This window comes from Staurois parvus, unplaced genomic scaffold (genome assembly GCF_062004578.1).
Source record: "Staurois parvus isolate SC_StPar_1 unplaced genomic scaffold, SC_StPar_1.0 ptg003060l, whole genome shotgun sequence".
NCBI classification, from domain to species: Eukaryota; Metazoa; Chordata; class Amphibia; order Anura; family Ranidae; genus Staurois; species Staurois parvus.
This window is the reverse complement of record NW_028320856.1, coordinates 1,377-16,424: the sequence shown is the minus strand read 5'-3', so window position 1 is coordinate 16,424 and position 15,048 is coordinate 1,377. Positions and strand designations below refer to the sequence as shown.

The 15,048-nt window shown below is 56.0% G+C and overlaps 1 protein-coding gene across 1 annotated transcript in view; it reads right to left on the bottom strand.

The window, feature by feature from the left end:
• The window catches only part of LOC149428653 (phosphatidylinositol 4-phosphate 3-kinase C2 domain-containing subunit alpha-like), a 51,677-nt gene extending 37,013 nt beyond the window's left edge, over nt 1-14,664 (bottom strand). The window contains exons 1-7 of the mRNA XM_089667153.1: nt 14,550-14,664; nt 12,929-13,008; nt 9,864-9,927; nt 8,217-8,363; nt 7,561-7,606; nt 7,280-7,487; nt 2,664-2,786 (exon numbers count right to left, since the gene is read on the bottom strand). Of these exons, the coding sequence (XP_089523279.1) occupies nt 2,664-2,786; nt 7,280-7,487; nt 7,561-7,606; nt 8,217-8,363; nt 9,864-9,927; nt 12,929-13,008; nt 14,550-14,561 (680 nt within the window). The 5' untranslated portion in view covers nt 14,562-14,664. The remainder of the gene's footprint in view (nt 1-2,663; nt 2,787-7,279; nt 7,488-7,560; nt 7,607-8,216; nt 8,364-9,863; nt 9,928-12,928; nt 13,009-14,549) is intronic.
• Between the last annotated feature and the right edge of the window lie 384 nt (nt 14,665-15,048).

Below are 15,048 nucleotides of genomic sequence, written 5' to 3'. Positions count from 1 at the left end.
CTATTCCTCCCCCCACTGACACCAATGATGGGGCACTATTCCACCCCTCACTGACACCAATGATGGGGCACTATTCCACCCCTCACTGACACCAATGATGGGGCACTATTCCACCCCTCACTGACACCAATGATGGGACACCATTCCTCCCACTGACACCAATGATGGGGCACTATTCCACCCCTCACTGACACCAATGATGGGACACCATTCCTCCCACTGACACCAATGATGGGGCACTATTCCACCCCTCACTGACACCAATGATGGGACACTATTCCTCCCACTGATATCAATGATGGGGCACTATTCCTCCCACTGACACCAATGATGGGACACTATTCCTCCCACTGACACCAATGATGGGGCACTATTCCTCCCACTGACACCAATGATGGGGCACTATTCCTCCCACTGACACCAATGATGGGGCACTATTCCTCCCACTGACACCAATGATGGGGCACTATTCCTCCCACTGACACCAATGATGGGGCACTATGCCTCCCACTGGTGTGCATTGGAAGAGGGGTAGTCTTATACGGCGAGTATAGCCCAAACACTACATTTTAGCAGGAAAAGTAGGGGGGTCGTCTTATACGCCGGCAAATACGGTAAAATAATGTGGATGCATAAGTGTGCACACCTTCCTATAACTGGGGATGTCACTGTGGTCAGAATGAAGCAATCACACCCACAATCATGGTATATAGCAGTCAGTACACACCCGCCATCATGTAAAGTGCCTCTGATGACCCCCAAATAAAGTTCAGCTTTTCGTGACATTTTCTTAGTCGCATCCTACAGCAAAAGCCATGGTCTGCAGAGAGCGTCCAAAGCATCGGAGGGATCTCATTGATACAAAGTATCAGTCAGAAGGGGACAGAAGCATTCCCAAGGCGTTAGATATCCCATGGAACACAGCGAAGACCGTCATCATCAAGGGGAGGAAATATGGCGCAACAGGGACATCACCAGCAGGGGCCTCACCAGCAGGGGCCTCACCAGCAGGGGCCTCACCAGCAGGGGCCTCACCAGCAGGGGCCTCACCAGCAGGGGCCTCACCAGCAGGGGCCTCACCAGCAGGGACATCACCAGCAGGGGCCTCACCAGCAGGGACCTCACCAGCAGGGACCTCACCAACAAGGACATCACCAAGAACTGGACGTCTCCAAAATGGATGAAAAGATGAGAAGAAAACCGGTCTGGGAGGCATCCAAGAGGCGTACAGCAACATGAAAGGAGCTGCAGGAATATGTGGCCAGTCCTGGCTGTGTGGTCCATGTGACACCGATCTCCCGTGTTCTTCATATGTTGGGCGATGGGGGAGAGTGGAAGACGGAAGACTTTCCTCACCAAGAAAACCATCCAAGCCCGGCTACATTCTGCAAAAACACATCTGAAGTCTCCCAGGAGCACGAGGGGAATGTGTTCTGGTCCGATGGAACCAAGGATGGACTTTGTGGCCAGAATTCCAAGAGATATGTTTGGCACAACACCGCCCATCACCAGAATAACACCATACCCACTGTGAAGCATGGTGGGGGCAGCATCATGCTTTGGGGCGGTTTTTATTCAGCTGGAACTGGGGCCTCAGTCCAGGTGGAGGGAATTATGAACAGTTCCAAATACGGGTCAATATCGGCACAAAACCTTCCGGCTTCATGAAGAGGAACTTCATCTTCCAGCATGACCACCACCCAAAGCATCCATCCAAATCCACAAAGGAATGGGATCACCAGAAGAGGAAGTTCTGGAATGGCCCAGCCAGAGCCCCGACCTGAACCCGATGGAAGATCTGTGGGGGGATGTGAGGAGGGCTGTGTGCAGGAGATGACAGATATGGAAGAGCGGGCAAATACTGCCGAATCAGGATGTGATGTGCTGATAGACTCCTCCCCAAAAGACTGAGTGCCGGAATCACATCAAAAGGAGCTTCACCAAAGGATCAGTGTAAGGGTGTGAACATTTATGCAACCAGATTATTTTAGTGTTTTACATTTTATGGGTCACATTAAAGGTGAAGAAGCTCTGAAATGATTTATCTTTGTCTCATTTTTTTACATCACAGAAACCGGACATGTTACCCGGGGGGGTGTGAAGACTTTTTATATCCACTGTGTGTATGTATGTATGTATGTATACATGTATATTAATTACACACACGCCTATATCCCACAGGACTGAGGCATTCAGACAATGCTCAGATATGATCCATCACAGGACTGCACATCCGTCTCTCCACTTCCTGTTCTGTGGACACAGCAGGAAGTGGGAGAAAATCACTCTTAAGTGACATGAATGTCTTCATGGTGTCGGATGTCACAAGATCGGGTGTCCCCATTGGTGGACTTCCCCTCCATTCCTGGTTCTGCCAACAGGCATTTAGGATTTCCCATCATTTTCAGTGACAACACAATAGAGGGTGACGGTAATGAAAGCCACGACAGGCCAGAATCACCTCATTATTTTTGCAAAAAAAAGTCCATGTAAATCACATCGAAAAACTAACATTTTGCAACCGAGTCCCTCCCACTTCCATTATTTTGGTTTTATTAATAAAAGCCCACCAAGGGGTCCAACCCCCGACCTTCCCCAACCAAAGTCTTGGCATTCAGCGACGTGTCAGACTCCGCCCCCCTGTAGGGTGTATCCGTACTTACAGCTCGTCCCATTTCACCAGGTAGAAGAAGCTCTTGTATGTTCCCACTTTCTTCGACTGAACCGGTTTGAACAAATCTCTCCCGTTGCACAGCAAGGAGCACATTATATAATACTTCTCAAAGCTGAAACCGAGAGGAGGAGACGAGGACAATCAGAACACGTCAGACACACGAGACTCCAACATACAACACGCGATTTCTGAACCTCACATTTCAGCACATTTCCTGCCCAACACCCAATGGAATCATTCCTTCATCATCCATTGAGGGACACAGGGATTCAGAAATGGTTATACTGCCACCTACGGGAGGATCGGACAAATCAACGGTTTAAGCCAGCCCCTGTGTAACTCCTCCTCTACCCAGCATGCCCCAGGTTTTTCTTCTTTGCTAGTGTCCTAGGAGGTTGGTTGTCTTTCCTTTAGTTTTCTAAAAACAACGGAGCTCTTGGAGTCCATTGAGGAACTCAGGTCCCACCCCCTCTGGTCCCACCCCCTCTGTGTCTTTAACTCACCCCTCAGGTCCCACCCATCAGGTTCACCCCCTCAATGTCTTTAACTCACCCCTCCGGTCCCACCCCTCAATTTCTAACTCACCCCTCCGGTCCCACCCCTCAATTTCTAACTCACCCCTCCGGTCCCACCCCTCAATTTCTAACTCACCCCTCCGGTCCCACCCCTCAATTTCTAACTCACCCCTCCGGTCCCACCCCTCAATTTCTAACTCACCCCTCCGGTCCCACCCCTCAATTTCTAACTCACCCCTCCGGTCCCACCCCTCAATGTCCTGGTCCCACCCCTCCGGTACCCCCCTCTGTGTCTTTAACCCACCCCTCTGGTCCCACCCCCTCTTTGTCTTTAACTCACCCCTCCAGTCCCACCCCTCAATGTCTTGGTCCCACCCCTCAATGTCTTTAACTCACCCCTCCGGTCCCACCCCTCCGGTCCTACCTCACCCTGTGTATTGCTCTCTCACAAAACTAAGAGCGATTATATGGGGACGAGCTTACAACTTCTCTGTCCACCATTGACCCATCCTCCTGTAGGTAGCAGTATAACCCGACTGTTCCTGAATTCCTGTGTCCCTCAATGGACTTAAATAAAAAATGTTTTACCCCAAACACACAAAAATCGGATTTTCTATCCCAAAGAACTATCAACCAACGCAGCAAAATGGATGGTTTCCTTTTCACTCGCTCAGGAGGAGAAAAACCATTTGTGAAGGTGCCAGGAGTTCCTGATAAAACCGAGTCCCTGTGATTGGATGAACACGTTTACCCTGCGGGAGAGATTGGACGCCTTTCAAGGAAAAATGTGACCGATAGAGCCGACCTTCTCTATGATCACGTCTCCGGTAATAGGCTCCGCCCAGATCTCAGAGGACAGATCGCCTTGTATTACCTGGAAGATTTATCTGGTGTCTATAGGGAAATATTTCACACTTCCCATTCCTACGAGGCCATGTGTCAGCGGGCTGCCGGAACTTCTGAGGTGCTTCCCTATAGACTTGTATGGCAGGGGTGCCCAACTGGCGGCCTGCGGAGACCTCTGTGGCCCATGACCTCCTGCTCTGGCTCCATCCACAACACTGATGTCCCGGGATGGCGTTTCGGCAAGCCCAGATCACGGATTAATGACCCGCCATCACAGAGCATCAGTGTTGTGGATGGAGCCAATGGTGGAGGAAGAGGCTGCGGAGGAAGGAGCCACATAGACTGAGGCTTCCTCCAAAGTCCCGGCTCTTGTCCCACGCGGAGCGATAACCAGCGCATTCCGCCCCCGACAGCAACATTTCCTACAGCCTGCGGCGGATGCGGAAAGGGGCGACCCCCGCCCACGCAGAAAGGGGCGACCCCCGCCCACGCAGAAAGGGGCGACCCCCGCCCACGCAGAAAGGGGCGACCCCCGCCCACGCAGAAAGGGGCGACCCCCGCCCACGCAGAAAGGGGCGACCCCCCGCCCACGCAGAAAGGGGCGACCCCCCGCCCACGCAGAAAGGGGCGACCCCCCGCCCACGCAGAAAGCGGAGGCCCACGCAGAAAGCGGAGGCCCACGCAGAAAGCGGAGGCCCACGCAGAAAGCGGAGGCCCACGCAGAAAGCGGAGGCCCACGCAGAAAGCGGAGGCCCACGCAGAAAGCGGAGGCCCACGCAGAAAGCGGAGGCCCACGCAGAAAGCGGAGGCCCACGCAGAAAGCGGAGGCCCACGCAGAAAGCGGAGGCCCACGCAGAAAGCGGAGGCCCACGCAGAAAGCGGAGGCCCACGCAGAAAGCGGAGGCCCACGCAGAAAGGGGAGGCCCACGCAGAAAGCGGAGGCCCACGCAGAAAGGGGAGGCCCACGCAGAAAGGGGAGGCCCACGCAGAAAGGGGAGGCCCACGCAGAAAGGGGAGGCCCACGCAGAAAGGGGAGGCCCACGCAGAAAGGGGAGGCCCACGCAGAAAGGGGAGGCCCACGCAGAAAGGGGAGGCCCACGCAGAAAGCGGAGGCCCACGCAGAAAGCGGAGGCCCACGCAGAAAGCGGAGGCCCACGCAGAAAGCGGAGGCCCACGCAGAAAGCGGAGGCCCACGCAGAAAGCGGAGGCCCACGCAGAAAGGGGAGGCCCACGCAGAAAGCGGAGGCCCACGCAGAAAGCGGAGGCCCACGCAGAAAGCGGAGGCCCACGCAGAAAGCGGAGGCCCACGCAGAAAGCGGAGGCCCACGCAGAAAGCGGAGGCCCACGCAGAAAGCGGAGACCCCCGCCCACGCAGAAAGCGGAGACCCCCGCCCACGCAGAAAGCGGAGACCCCCCGCCCACGCAGAAAGCGGAGACCCCCGCCCACGCAGAAAGCGGAGAACCCCGCCCACGCAGAAAGCGGAGACCCCCCGCCCACGCAGAAAGCGGAGACCCCCCGCCCACGCAGAAAGCGGAGACTCCCGCTGATGCAGACAGTGAAGGAAGGTCAGTTTACCACAGTATGGTTATTAGGCTGCTTTCACACTGAGCCATAGGTATCCTGCGGGTTGGGTGCACTGAGCCATAGGTATCCTGCGGGTTGGGTGCACTGAGCCATAGGTATCCTGCGGGTTGGGTGCACTGAGCCATAGGTATCCTGCGGGTTGGGTGCACTGAGCCATAGGTATCCTGCGGGTTGGGTGCACTGAGCCATAGGTATCCTGCGGGTTGGGTGCACTGAGCCATAGGTATCCTGCGGGTTGGGTGCACTGAGCCATAAGTATCCTGCGGGTTTAGCTGCACTGAGCCATAGGTATCCTGCGGGTTGGGTGCACTGAGCCATAGGTATCCTGCGGGTTGGGTGCACTGAGCCATAGGTATCCTGCGGGTTGGGTGCACTGAGCCATAGGTATCCTGCGGGTTGGGTGCACTGAGCCATAGGTATCCTGCGGGTTGGGTGCACTGAGCCATAGGTATCCTGCAGGTTGGGTGCATTGAGCCATAGGTATCCTGCGGGTTGGGTGCACTGAGCCATAAGTATCCTGCGGGTTTAGCTGCACTGAGCCATAAGTATCCTGCGGGTTGGGTGCACTGAGCCATAGGTATCCTGCGGGTTGGGTGCACTGAGCCATAGGTATCCTGCGGGTTGGGTGCACTGAGCCATAGGTATCCTGCGGGTTGGGTGCACTGAGCCATAGGTATCCTGCAGGTTGGGTGCACTGAGCCATAAGTATCCTGCGGGTTTAGCTGCACTGAGCCATAGGTATCCTGCGGGTTGGGTGCACTGAGCCATAGGTATCCTGCAGGTTGGGTGCACTGAGCCATAGGTATCCTGCGGGTTGGGTGCACTGAGCCATAAGTATCCTGCGGGTTTAGCTGCACTGAGCCATAAGTATCCTGCGGGTTGGGTGCACTGAGCCATAGGTATCCTGCGGGTTGGCTGCTCTTTCAGAAAGCGGACCCCATCTGCAGGATATAATAGAAGTCTATGGCAAAGCGCAGCGACCTCGCAGGAAAGCCGCAGCAGCAGATCCGTATGACGGCCGCCTTGGACTCCTTCACAGAATGGGGTCCGACTGCCCATTTTCTGTCCTCCTGCGAGTACTCGGTGGGTAAACATCCGGTGGGGCTCCACAGAAAAGGATGATCTGGATTGTTTAAAATGTTCATTACTCTATTCAAAATGTGGAATTCGGAACCTTTTCATTTCATTGTGGCCCCCGACTGGTTACCAAACAGCTCAAGTGGCCCCCGCTCTTCAGAAGGTTGAGCACCCCTGGTGTATGGGAACGTAAAGTGCACTTGGAAGAAACACAACCCTCCGACACTGGCAATAAGACCGGCCGCCCAAGGCAGGACCCGGCCACCCAAGGCAGGACCCGGCCACCCAAGGCAGGACCCGGCCACCCAAGGCAGGACCCGGCCACCCAAGGCAGGAACCGGCCACCCAAGGCAGGAACCGGCCACCCAAGGCAGGAACCGGCCACCCAAGGCAGGAACCGGCCACCCAAGGCAGGAAACGAACACCATCACACCATCCACTACATAGAACATGGAAGGTCCGGGTGGAGAACTCCAGAACCAGGCCAATCACTATCAGTACCGCTGTACACACTGCGATGAGCAGCACCGGCATTCTGTATGTGAAGGAAAGCCCTCATTGAAGACATCCGACCCATCTTACCTGGACACCCAACCTGTGGGAATCCCATGAGCAGCAAAGATGGTGAACTGGAGATGGTCAGCGGAGCTGCGGGCCTCTCTCAGCGGTCGCTGATTACTCGGGTCCAAGGCTGCGGTACCGGAGGAGAAGTGAAGCTGCAGCAGCTTGTGGACCGCCGATGTCAACTGTTGTAAACTTTCCTGCAAAGGACTCTCATTGTGGGGAATACCTGCAACAGAGAGCACACAGTCAGGGCAAACTACGCTGCTGAGAATTCCACATGTGATATCGGGGACACTCACCCTCTGATGGACTGTCCGTACACCCCACAACTGGACTGGAGGGCCCCTGAAATCACAGCAATGCATTAATGGAACGTACACAAACTGCAACACCTGCAGCAACAGACTCCATGCAGAGACCAGGCCCCAGGCAGAGATTGAGCCAAATGGAGCAACACACCCCATGCAGAGTCCAGGCCCCTCCATGCAGAGTCCAGGCCCCTCCATGCAGAGTCCAGGCCCCCCCATGCAGAGTCCAGGCCCCCCCATGCAGAGTCCAGGCCCCCCCATGCAGAGTCCAGGCCCCCCCATGCAGAGACCAGGCCCCCCCCATGCAGAGACCAGGCCCCCCCCATGCAGAGACCAGGCCCCCCCCATGCAGAGACCAGGCCCCCCCCATGCAGAGACCAGGCCCCCCCCATGCAGAGACCAGGCCCCCCCCATGCAGAGACCAGGCCCCCCCCATGCAGAGACCAGGCCCCCCCCATGCAGAGACCAGGCCCCCCCCATGCAGAGACCAGGCCCCCCCCATGCAGAGACCAGGCCCCCCCATGCAGAGACCAGGCCCCCCCATGCAGAGACCAGGCCCCCCCATGCAGAGACCAGGCCCCCCCATGCAGCAGCAGCAGTTGACCTGAATCTTCAGGATGATGATTATGGCTCGCAGACCGTCTCACCTCAATGCTGCGGCTCCGCGGTAAGTTCACCGCCCTCCGCAGCTTCTTCACGCAGTCTGTGATGGATGGCGTCTCCACACTGTCCACAGTCTTGCAGAGATTTCTCACCGACTTGATGATTTGGTCAGCAGCTTTGTATGGGTTACTCTGAAATAATCAATCGGTGACCCCATTAGGTGACCCCATAGAACAGGTAGAGATCAATCTTTAGTCCACGCCCACCATGAACAAAGGAAAGGGAATTATGGGAAGATCTGAGGTCTCCAGTGTGTGTGTCATGTATGATGAGCCCAGTCACCTGTCATTGTATACAGACACTGTGTAGGGCGGATAATTCACATGTATGAACTACTGGCCTCCCTAACCAGCCTGCCCAGATGACGGGACATACATGGAAAACACACGGGATACACACGGGACACACACGGGACACAGAAACCTCAGATTGATCAACAATTCTGCTTCAGGCATTTCCATCAGTTACAGAGAACAATGCGGTTCTGTCCAGCGGGAGGGTCCAAGTCACAATTCTGGAATTATATTCTAAGAGGCCGCACCCCGAAATCACCGCCTCGCGCACCCCGAAATCACCGCCTCGCGCACCCCGAAATCCACCGCCTCGCGCACCCCGAAATCCACCGCCTCGCGCACCCCGAAATCCACCGCCTCGCGCACCCCGAAATCCACCGCCTCGCGCACCCCGAAATCACCACCTCGCGCACCCCGAAATCACCACCTCATGCACCCCGAAATCCGGCGCCTCCCACCCCGGAATCACCGCCTCATAAACCCCCGGAATCGCCACCTCGCACCCTCACACCCCGGAATCGCCACCTCGTAAACCCCGGAATCCGCCACCTCGTAAACCCCGGAATCCGCCGCCTCCCACCCCGGAATCCGCCGCCTCCCACCCCGGAATCCGCCGCCTCCCACCCCGGAATCCGCCGCCTCCCACCCCGGAATCCGCCGCCTCCCACCCCGGAATCGCCAACTCGTAAACCCCGGAATCCGCCACCTCCCACCCCGGAATCCGCCACCTCGTAAACCCCGGAATCCGCCACCTCCCACCCCGGAATCCGCCACCTCCCACCCCGGAATCCGCCACCTCCCATCCCGGAATCCGCCACCTCCCACCCCGGAATCCGCCACAACCTCCCACCCCGGAATCCGCCACAACCTCCCACCCCGGAATCCGCCACAACCTCCCACCCCGGAATCCGCCACAACCTCCCACCCCGGAATCCGCCACCTCCCATCCCGGAATCCGCCACCTCCCATCCCGGAATCCGCCGCCTCCCACCCCGGAATCCTCCGCCTCCCACCCCGGAATCCGCCACCTCCCACCCCGGAATCCTCCGCCTCCCACCCCGGAATCCTCCGCCTCCCACCCCGGAATCCGCCACCTCCCACCCCGGAATCCGCCACCTCCCACCCCGGAATCCGCCACCTCCCATCCCGGAATCCGCCACCTCCCATCCCGGAATCCGCCACCTCCCACCCCAGAATCCTCCACCTCCCATCCCGGAATCGCCGCCTCGCACCCCGCAATTGCTGCCCCGCAATCACCGCCTCACACACCGCTGTCCAGGAAGGGGAGGTTCTGATCTGTGACCACGGACAGCGCACACGGCTCCCGATATTCCTCACCTCATTAGTAAGGCACATGCTGACTTGTTCATGGTAAGTGTCCAGTAATTCTTCAATGCTTTGTCTGCAGAGAGACGAGTCACCGATCATTAGTGTGATCAATCATGTATGTTACACACACAGCACATATCACCGATCATTAGTGTGATCAGTCATGTATGTTACACAAACAGCACATATCACCGATCATTAGTGCGATCAATCATGTATGTTACACACAGCACATATCACCGATCATTAGTGTGATCAATCATGTATGTTACACACACAGCACATATCATCGATCATTAGTGTGATCAATCATGTATGTTACACACAGCACATATCACCGATCATTAGTGTGATCAATCATGTATGTTACACACAGCACATATCACCGATCATTAGTGCGATCAATCATGTATGTTACACACAGCACATATCACCGATCATTAGTGTGATCAATCATGTATGTTACACACACAGCACATATCACCGATCATTAGTGTGATCAATCATGTATGTTACACAGCACATATCACCGATCATTAGTGTGATCAATCATGTATGTTACACACAGCACATATCACCGATCATTAGTGTGATCAATCATGTATGTTACACACAGCACATATCACCGATCATTAGTGCGATCAATCATGTATGTTACACACAGCACATATCACCGATCATTAGTGCGATCAATCATGTATGTTACACACAGAGCACATATCACCGATCATTAGTGTGATCAATCATGTATGTTACACAGCACATATCACCGATCATTAGTGTGATCAATCATGTATGTTACACACAGCACATATCACCGATCATTAGTGTGATCAATCATGTATGTTACACACACAGCACATATCACCGATCATTAGTGCGATCAATCATGTATGTTACACACAGCACATATCACCGATCATTAGTGCGATCAATCATGTATGTTACACACAGAGCACATATCACCGATCATTAGTGTGATCAATCATGTATGTTACACAGCACATATCACCGATCATTAGTGTGATCAATCATGTATGTTACACACAGCACATATCACCGATCATTAGTGTGATCAATCATGTATGTTACACACACAGCACATATCACCGATCATTAGTGTGATCAATCATGTATGTTACACACACAGCACATATCACCGATCATTAGTGTGATCAATCATGTATGTTACACAGCACATATCACCGATCATTAGTGTGATCAATCATGTATGTTACACAGCACATATCACCGATCATTAGTGTGATCAATCATGTATGTTACACACAGCACATATCACCGATCATTAGTGTGATCAATCATGTATGTTACACACACAGCACATATCACCGATCATTAGTGTGATCAATCATGTATGTTACACACACAGCACATATCACCGATCATTAGTGTGATCAATCATGTATGTTACACACACAGCACATATCACCGATCATTAGTGTGATCAATCATGTATGTTACACACACAGCACATATCACCGATCATTAGTGTGATCAATCATGTATGTTACACACACAGCACATATCACCGATCATTAGTGTGATCAATCATGTATGTTACACACACAGCACATATCACCGATCATTCGTGTGATCAATCATGTATGTTACACACAGCACATATCACCGATCATTCGTGTGATCAATCATGTATGTTACACACACAGCACATATCACCGATCATTAGTGTGATCAATCATGTATGTTACATACACAGCCAGGGCTGGGACAAGGGAGGGGGGCAGTAGGGGCGGGTGCCCCGGGTGCAGTGTCTTCATGTAAAGGGGAGCGGCACCCTCATCACATACATGTATTATATTCTAAGCACCAGCAAAAGGGGATCTCGGGATCAATGTGCCCCCCCCCCCAATCCAATGGTCAGCCATGCCTCGGCTACACGCCACCTTCTTACCAAACCCCCCCCCCCCCCCCCCGCAGCCTTCAGTATCTGAGGGGTGGAGTCTGCTGGGCTGAACCAATAGCTGACGTGTTCTATTCCTTGGAGTGGCAGGCCTGAGATTTGCACCTTCTTATGTTCTGTTACTCAGCAATATTCCTCACCAAACACAGAGATCCTGAACAGCAGAGCGTGTGCATAGCGTGCAGCGGGACCCGTGTACACCCCGTACCCCCTACACCGGGATCCGTGTACACCTTACAGCGGGACCCGTGTACACCCCGTACCCCCTACACCGGGACCCGTGTACACCCCCCGCACCCCCTACACCGGGACCCGTGTACACCCCCCGTACCCCCTTCACCGGGACCCGTGTACACCCCGCACCCCCTACACCGGGATCCGTGTACACCCCGCACCCCCTACATCGGGACCCGTGTACACCCCGTACCCCCTACACCGGGACCCGTGTACACCCCGCACCCCCTACACCCCGCACCCCCTACACCCCGCACCCCCTACACCGGGACCCGTGTACACCCCGCACCCCCTACACCCCGCACCCCCTACACCGGGACCCGTGTACACCCTACACCGGGACCCGTGTACACCCCGCACCCCCTACACCGGGATCCGTGTACACCTTACAGCGGGACCCGTGTACACCCCCCGCACCCCCTACACCGGGACCCGTGTACACCCCCCGCACCCCCTACACCGGGACCCGTGTACACCCCCCGTACCCCCTTCACCGGGACCCGTGTACACCCCGCACCCCCTTCACCGGGACCCGTGTACACCCCGCACCCCCTACACCGGGATCCGTGTACACCCCGCACCCCCTACACCGGGACCCGTGTACACCCCGTACCCCCTACACCGGGACCCGTGTACACCCCGCACCCCCTACACCGGGACCCGTGTACACCCCGCACACCCTGCACCCCACACCCCCTACACCGGGACCCGTGTACACCCTGCACTCCCTACACCGGGACCCATGTACACCCCGCACCCCCTCCTACACCGGGACCCATGTTCACCCCGCACCTGGTGTACCCATTGCACACGGTACATGCCACATTGCACACGGTACATGCCACATTATACACGGAACACTGTACACATCACATTGCACACGGTACAGTCAGCATACCGGGTGATGGGCTCCTTGTAAGGCCTGTCCAGCAGGGCCAGATGTCTATGAAGGTCGATCGGCGTTGCATCGTCTTCTGCCTGTGATTGGAGGATTTCAGGGATCAGGAAGTAGAATCCGGCAGACGGGAGATTGTCCCCAATGTGTATTCACTGGCAGATCATGGCGGGGGCACCGCGTGTTGTGTGGGAGAGGAAATGTGGGACCCCAATGATGTGTGCAGAGACCCCCCCCCCCCGTAATGTAGAATATTCACTATTGGGGGGGCATTCTGCTCAATGCTGGAGAGTATTACAGGAAACAGGAAGTCAGCGAGAAGCTCATTGCCAGGAATCCTGCCGACCATTCCATGAGAACAGTCCGGGGAGGGGCTCCATCTGATAAAAGTACTGACCCCCCCTGGACTGTCACTCTGTGCCTCCCATCGCCTTCCCCTCCCCCACTCGGTGCCTCCCATCGCCTACCCCTCCCCCACTCGGTGCCTCCCATCGCCTACCCCCTCCCCCACTCGGTGCCTCCCATCGCCTACCCCCTCCCCCACTCGGTGCCTCCCATCGCCTACCCCCTCCCCCACTCTGTGCCTCCCATCGCCTACCCCCTCCCCCACTCTGTGCCTCCCATCGCCTACCCCCTCCCCCACTCGGTGCCTCCCATCGCCTACCCCCTCCCCCACTCGGTGCCTCCCATCGCCTACCCCCTCCCCCACTCGGTGCCTCCCATCGCCTACCCCCTCCCCCAATCTAGGTAGGGTTGGTGCTCCTGACTCGGATCTGCCGTGGGAGCACCTGGAGTGATCCCCGGGGGGCGGAGCACATCCAAGTCAGGAGCACCAACCCTACCTATAGTGATCCCTGGGGGCGGGGCAGATCCAAGTCAGGAGCACCAACAATAACTGGAGTGATCCCTGGGGTGGTAGGGTTGGTGCTCCTGACTCAGATCTGCCCCGCCCCCAGGGATCACTCCAGTTATTGTTGGTGCTCCTGACTCAGATCTGCCCCGCCCCCAGGGATCACTATAGGTAGGGTTAGTGCTCCTGACTCAGATCTGCCCCGCCCCGCCCCCAAGGGATCACTAACAGTTTTATGAAGCAGGGAGTACACAGGAAACATCCAGATGGTGGGCGGGGTCAGTGACACGTGAATGAGGAGGAGTCTAACAATGACCATCATATAGCAGAGAGATCAGCGGCAGAATGTTAGCGATAAAGAGGAACATAAATCAAATTCCGCCATCCAGGAAACTGCGGGGAAGAGCGAGGTCCTGCCATGGACTATCATCAGAGAACAGACAGAGGGGTGTGCCTCCCCACCTCGTGTGCCGCCCTGCCCCCGTCCTTGTGTGCCGCCCCTCCCCCCTGCCCCCCCCCCAGCTTGTGTGCTGCCCCCCCAGCTTGTGTGCCACCCTGCCCCCCCTCCTTGTGCTGCCCCCCCCCTTGTGTGCCGCCCCTCCTCCCTGCCCCCCTCGTGTGCCGCCCCTCCCACTTGTGACTCATTTCCTGGCACTCGGTGAGCTGAAAGTCGATCACATGGAGGGCAGGAAATGAGAATAGTTGAGCATCACCCAGCAATGGCTCAGCTCCCGGCACCAATCTCCTCCGAGATGGCTGGCTCCGCCCACTCACCACGCGTGCCATGGCTCTGCACACTGTCCCGTGACACAGCAGCTGCAGGCGGATTTCCGCGTCCCACTTGCGGCAGGTCTGGATGTACTCATGGCTGCCCAGGCAATGCTTACTGCGGAGACAAGACCAGAACAGACATTACACACAATGCTACTCCATGAAGAGCACCCCGCCCACACCCTGCCATGGAACAAGGACAGTCTGGGATACATTGTATACACTGCATACCACCATTGCCCTATTGTGGGAGGGGCAGAGACAACAACTGGGGGTAGGGGGCAGACACCTACTGGAGGGGAATCTCCCCATTGTGGGAGGGGTGGAGACAACTACTGGGGGGAGGGAGGGGAGGTAATCTCCCCATTGTGGGAGAGGCAGACACAACTACTGAGTGGGGATCACCCCATTGTGGGAGGAGCAGAGACTACTGGGGGGGGGGGGAGAGACAACTACTGGAGGAAATCTCCCCATTGGGGGCGGGTTCCAATAGAAGTCTAGT